At 40.1% G+C, this 6,571-nt stretch overlaps 1 protein-coding gene across 1 annotated transcript in view; it reads left to right on the top strand.

The window, feature by feature from the left end:
* fam120c (family with sequence similarity 120C) overlaps positions 1-6,571 on the top strand; it is a 158,552-nt gene that overhangs the window by 103,540 nt on the left and 48,441 nt on the right. The window contains exon 10 of the mRNA XM_037684632.1: positions 3,557-3,728. Within this exon, the coding sequence (XP_037540560.1) occupies positions 3,557-3,728 (172 nt within the window). The remainder of the gene's footprint in view (positions 1-3,556; positions 3,729-6,571) is intronic.

The following is a 6,571-nucleotide window of genomic DNA, read 5'->3' as shown; positions in this document are numbered from 1 at the left end:
TGAATTATGTCGTTATTGAATTATATCGTTATTGAATTATGTCGTTGTTGAATTATATCGTTATTGAATTATATCGTTATTGAATTATGTCGTTATTGAATTATGTCGTTGTTGAATTATGTCGTTGTTGAATTATATCGTTGTTGAATTATGTCGTTGTTGAATTATATCGTTATTGAATTATATCGTTATTGAATTATGTCGTTGTTGAATTATGTCGTTGTTGAATTATGTCGTTGTTGAATTATGTCGTTATTGAATTATATCGTTATTGAGTTATGTCGTTGTTGAATTATATCGTTGTTGAATTATGTCGTTGTTGAATTATATCGTTGTTGAATTATGTCGTTATTGAATTATATCGTTATTGAATTATATCGTTATTGAATTATGTCGTTGTTGAATTATGTCGTTGTTGAATTATGTCGTTATTGAATTATATCGTTATTGAGTTATGTCGTTGTTGAATTATATCGTTGTTGAATTATGTCGTTGTTGAATTATATCGTTATTGAGTTATGTCGTTATCGAGCAAGATTAAGAAGTGTATCGTGATAAAAGTTTTGGCCGTATCGTCCAGCTCTAACGACCTTGTTAAACCTAGTAGGGTCAGTCAAAGGCAGCTTAACTTGTCTGTGATTTATTCACACATTTTCCTTATTTAAGGAGCTTTCTCAATTTAAATGTGCAGCTTTGTGTTTATGACAAATCATTTTGCATGCGGACCAGGACAACAAAGACTAACAATCACACAATAGAAAAAAATAGTGTCAATTAGTCATAAGCACATGCTTTTATGACGCACTGGACCACTTGGGCCAATTTATTCAAAACTTGGTTCATTTTTTTATCTTTAGTTGCAGTGACGTCTACGGGCAATGTGCAATGCTGCAAACAAATTTGTCAGGAAACTTAATTTCATGCATCCAAGACTTAATGACCAGTGACGAGAAACTACTTTACTCTTAACAGAAAACATGTTTGTTCAGGAGCAACTTGATTTGATTAGCCTTCGATCTGAAGTATATGTGGTTTAAAATCCTTTGATCCTCACACATCATATTTTTAAAAGGGTTTTGCAAGGCATTAAAAAGCATCAAAAGTCATTACATGGATTTAGCCAAATTTAAGGCCTTAAATGGCATTAAAAAGCATTAAATGTGAATCTCAATGACAAAAAGTACTTTTAGTTTGTTTTCAAGAAAAACAATATTAGCGATTTGTTTTTAAACTGCTGATAATGCAGACGGAATGGACCGGTCCAACTGCCTCAGGGTAGAAGCTGTTCTCTCTTCTGGCTCTAATGCCCCTCAGCCTTCTGCCCATGGGGAGAGGGTCATGGGCAGAGTGGGTGGGGTCCTTCAAAATGTGCGCTGCCCTGCTCCTCCTTGTGTATATGTCCTCCAGAGAAGGGAAGCTGTAGTGAGTGGTCCTCTGGGTGTCTTTTGCCTGTCTCTGTAGCTCCTCATGTTGAGCGGAACAGTTTCTGTACCAGACGGTGAGAGATACTGTGAGTGTGCTCTCCACCACACACTGACTGAATGTTGCCAACACTGAGGAGTTGAGACCTGCCTTTCTCAGCTTCCTGCAGAAGTACAGACATTGGTGGGCCTTCTTTATGTTGTTCCGAGTGTTATCAGTCCGTGTCAGGTCCCTGTAAGTGTGGACTCCTGGATATTTAAAGCTGTGGACCATTTCCACAGCTGTGCCTCCAATGACCAGTGGAGAGTGGGTGTGTCTCCTCCTCCTGAAGTCCACCACCATCTCCTTCATCTTCCCTACATTAAGGTGGAGGTTGTGCAGCCCACACCAGTCCACAATGTCCTCGACCTCCCTCTGGTAGGATGGCTCATAATCGTGGTATATCAGTCCCACAACAACTGTCATCTCCACACTTCATAATACATTTGTGTGGCTGTTTAACTGGACAGTGGAATGTGAAAGGTGTGTTCAGGAGGGGGCTGAGGACACATCCCTGTAGAGAGCCAGTGTTAAGAAGAATGGAGGAAGATGTAGTTCTATAGGTCACGCTGAGGCCAATGTGTCCAAAAGTCCAGCACCCCATTGTAGAGCGAAGACATCAGTCCGAGCAGCCGGAGTTTGTTGGCTGAAGTGTGTGGAACGATGGTGTTAAAACCAGAAGTGAATTCCAGTAAGAGTAGCCTGACGTGAGTCCCTGCTCTCTAGAGGAGTAGAATGGACAACTGATTACACTGCATGGGATGAACAGCAGTTCTTCCTGTAAGCATACTGCTTTGGGTCCACATCCATGATGATCTTGCTCTTCACACTGGCCATGTCCAGACTCTCAAAGCGTTTCATGACTACTGGGGTGAGGGCTAGCCAATAGTAATTTATGCCAGTCATGGCTGGACTTTGTAAATGTGTGTAGGTGAGGGTGAGTGTAAATTATTTGTCTCATTTGACTGTGGACCCTGGTGGACCCCGGCCTCCTGCAGAATAACTGCTGGAGGTAGGCGTCAGCTCTCCATGACCTTGTAAGGAAGTGCAGATAGAGAAAGTGGATGGATGTGATTTAATGTAGTGTCAACTAAAACACCAGCACAACAAACAGTTTTTCTGTTTATAGTATATAAATTATTCTGAAGTAACTGTATCCGTTTGACTTCTTTGCTGTTCTGCTTTGTAAAGTAACGTTTAGAGCCCGGCAGGTGTGTGTAATTATTTAGCTTGTTCTTAGCCTCGATTGTGAACCTGCAGTAAGCTAGGTACCCAACAATGTTCAGTCAGGTCATCTGAATGATTTCTTTCTTCTTTTGTGTCGAGATGTTTCTCACGTCTCGGAGAAAAAAAAACAGACTTTGGTGTAGTAGGCTTGATTATTTATTTCTTTATACCACCTGTAGCTTGTTGCAAAAATTTGTTTCAAAACCTTGAAAGGACAGACTGCTGTCACTTGTTTGGTAGACAGGCTGTGCTTTGCTCATCTTCTGGATAAACACCAACGGTGTTGTTGTTAAAGTGCTTTATAAATGAAGTTGTATTGTATTACAGTAGTCCCTCGCTGCTTCTCGGTTCATTTGTCGCGGTTTTTCAAAGTAAGATTGGACATTGGCAGATTGATGGATGAGCCATGGGTTGTTTATTTAAAATAAATTATTTTAAATGATTCTGCACCTTTGTGAAGACCACACGTACAGGGGGAAGCTCCTTCCTGCAGCCTGTCATGATCTCCTTCTCTGCCACACACACATTTCTCCTGCTGCAGCTTTGTGAAGGGTTAACCCTTTGCTGTCCAGATGCACCGATCGAAATTTAATATATAGGCTATATAAATTTAAATAGTGTAACATTTTAAATAAACAGTCCATGCAGCATGGATCAAATTTGTCTGTTTTGACACTGTGCCTTTAGCACCATGGTACACCTTGAAACTGATAACTGGCCAGTGTCTAAAAACAACTTTAAAATCTGTGCAGATTCCTAGAGATGACAGCTGCTCCATCCAAAGTGGAATACACATCATCTCTCCAAATTGGAGCAAAATGTCTGCCTGTTGTTTTAAATTTTTTCTGTGCTCGTCCTTGTCCCCCAGGGAGAGATGAAGATGCCGGTGTGTATAGAGGACGAGTGTAACTCTGAGCTGCCTCCTGCCTCTCTGCTGTTTCGTGCTGCCAGGCAGTATGCATACGGCGTCCTCTTCAGTCTGGCTGAAACGCACCGCCGCTTGGAAAGACTCTCTCTTCGTAAGAGAACTTCCCTGGAAGGTGGGTGCAGAGACAGAACAGAGCATCCTGACAGTTCAGCAATGGTTTTGACTGAAATACAGTAATTGTATGAAATGATACATTTTGGTTTGATTGAAGCATGTCAATCACAGCTGTGGGGAAGAAAGGGTGGATATCTGTGGCCAGTGCTGTGTATGACATATGTGCAAATGAGTTGTTCAAGAGTGACGTTAATATTTTCTGTGTACTTTGAACTGCGTGAGGCTGTTTTTTAATCGGAGGAACTTTAAACAAAGTGCCTCTCAAAATGGCAACATTGAACAAAGTTGTTTAAAAAAGTGAATGAAATTTGTAATTGGAGAAAATAAATTCAGACAAGCAACTGGTGGTAAAATAAATCAATACGAGATTATTCATATACAATTTCTTTTATATCTTCGTGTCTTTTCAATAACAGCAGCTCCATCTACAACTCCAGTCACGCTGCACACAAGTACATGCTTGCCTTACTATCAGCTGCCTGACTAACTGGGTGTTGGCTGCTGCTGTCACCAAGGTCAAATCTAGGACCCTATGACTAGAGTTTTCTTAAACCTAGTTTGAATAGTTCCTACATTTACTTATTATAATTTAAGAGCTGGTCGCACGTCCAAACTCCAAACTGAGCAGTGGGGGAGAGACATGGCAGACAACCCAGTAGTTTCTTTTGCTGAAATTTATGGGCCTCTTTGCTTTGTAGCAAAGGGGCTAGATCAGGGAGGGGTGCCCAGTGCGTTGATTGTGATCTACCGTCGATCGCAAAGGCAGTTTGAGTAGATCACATGTCAAAATAGACATCAGACTTTTTTTAAATTTCTATTTAATTTTTATTTTCTAAAAAGATGTCAGCCTGTCAATCCATCTTCACTATGCAATTTGTCACTTGATGACATTCAGGTTAGCCAATCTGAGACTGACTTTTTCTGACACACTGGTCATACAGCCGTGCTAAAAACAAACAAGTTGCCTAATAGTAGCCTTCAGTTGATTTCTTCTAAACTAAACTCAAAGTGTGTAAAATGAGTGGGGGAGCTGGACCAAGTAAGAAGCAAAAAAATGCACCATTTCCATACGGAGTGGGAGAAGGACTTGGTCTGCAAAAAGAAGCTGAAAAGTTGTTTACTGATTTTTATTTTTTTTTAATTAAAAGCTTTGTGTGACAAATGCTATGCTAAAGAGTTCAAACCACACCGAGCGTCCGCCATTTTGAGAACCGAAAAACAGGAATGAGAGACGGCCCATGTCACGTGGGCCTCCCCCTATTTTTCTTAGAGACACACTGCGCGCTCCCTCACTATCCATCCTTCAGTTCAAACAGTCTTATACTGCCATCCAGTGGTCAAAAAAGGTACTGTACACAAAATTAACCAATATTTCTTCTTAAATTTGACAATTACTAATTATTGTCAAATTTCAAACACGATTATTGTTTATCGCAATATTTTCTGAGACAATTAATCGCCCAGCAAAATGTGTTATCATGACAGGCCTAGTACTGTATCAAATGGTGCAGTTTGAAGAGTTTACTGCATGTTCTCTCCAGATATATTGACAGATACACTGCCTGGCCAAAAAAAAAGTTGCCACCAAAATATAAAGGTCACACTAATATTTCGTTGGACCACCTTTATCTTTGATTACGTCGTTCATTCTCTGTGTCATTGTTTCAATCAACTTTTACAGTGTCACAAGATCTATTTCCATCCAGTGTTGCATTAATTTTTCACCAAGATCTTGCATTGATGATGTCAGATTCTGATCACTGCACAAAGCCTTCTCCAACACATCCCAACCACAGCCCTGAGTGCTGCTGGTGTTTTTCTTCCATTTGATTTCACCAAACGTTTAATTGATCACCGATCACCATCATTCAGGATTTTTTCCCCAACACATTTCTTCCTGGAAGACGATGGGTCCCCACTGTCCTTCCAGTTGGACAGTTCTTAACCCAATTTCAGTAGTTTCTACAATCTCCTTAGATGTTTCCTCTGCTTGATGCCAATGATTTGACCCTTCTCAAACAGACTGACATCTTTTCCACGACCACACCACGAGTCTTTCATCATGTTGTTTAAGAAATGAGAAGCAACTCATTGCACCAGTTGGGGTTAAAGAACTTGTTACCAGCTAAAAGATATTCGCCCATACAGTAATTATCCAATAGGAGGCTCGTACCTATTTGCTTAGTGGCTCCTTTTTTTTTTGGCCAGGCAGTGTATAAGAACATGTTAGATGTTAACCATGTGTCTGTTCTGTGCTAATTTCAGCCGAGCGCTGGCTGCTCAGATCTGTTTTGTTCCTGTCAAAAGTTTGGAGGAACTCTTTGTTTTAAAACCAAAAGAATCGGTGACTTTGCTTTCTTTTTAACAACAAACTTTCTTTCACAGTTGTTTGGAGAACAGAGATTCTCCAGCTGACACTTCTAAATAAATCAAAAATTGCCTGTAGTCACATACATAAATTGCCAATGCCAGTAGTTGGGCTGAAGATGGCTAATGAAATATTTTAACCCATTACCTAACCTTACTGTCTGTGCTCATAATAATGGATTGTTTGCATGTCTAATGTTAAGCCGGAGGTACTGAAATGTGAAATGCGGGGATTCCAGATTCAAGAGCTCCTTCTTTCCAAGTATCATCAGACTTACACACTTGACTGAATCTAAAACATAATTATCCTGATGCATGCTCAATAATCCAGGTAGAAAAATCCAAAAAAGTTCAATCTGGTCCTCTGGACATTCAAAAAAACAAAACAACAAAAAAAATATAGAAACGTTTTGTCTCTCATCCTGAGGACTTCCTCAGTCTGAGGTGCTGTATTCAGCTCAGTCTCTTAAATAG

The sequence above is a fragment of the Nematolebias whitei genome, chromosome 11, assembly GCF_014905685.2.
Source record: "Nematolebias whitei isolate Nwh7 chromosome 11, NemWhi1, whole genome shotgun sequence".
In the NCBI taxonomy this organism is placed as follows: domain Eukaryota; kingdom Metazoa; phylum Chordata; class Actinopteri; order Cyprinodontiformes; family Rivulidae; genus Nematolebias; species Nematolebias whitei.
This window is presented reverse-complemented; position numbering and strand designations above follow the sequence as displayed.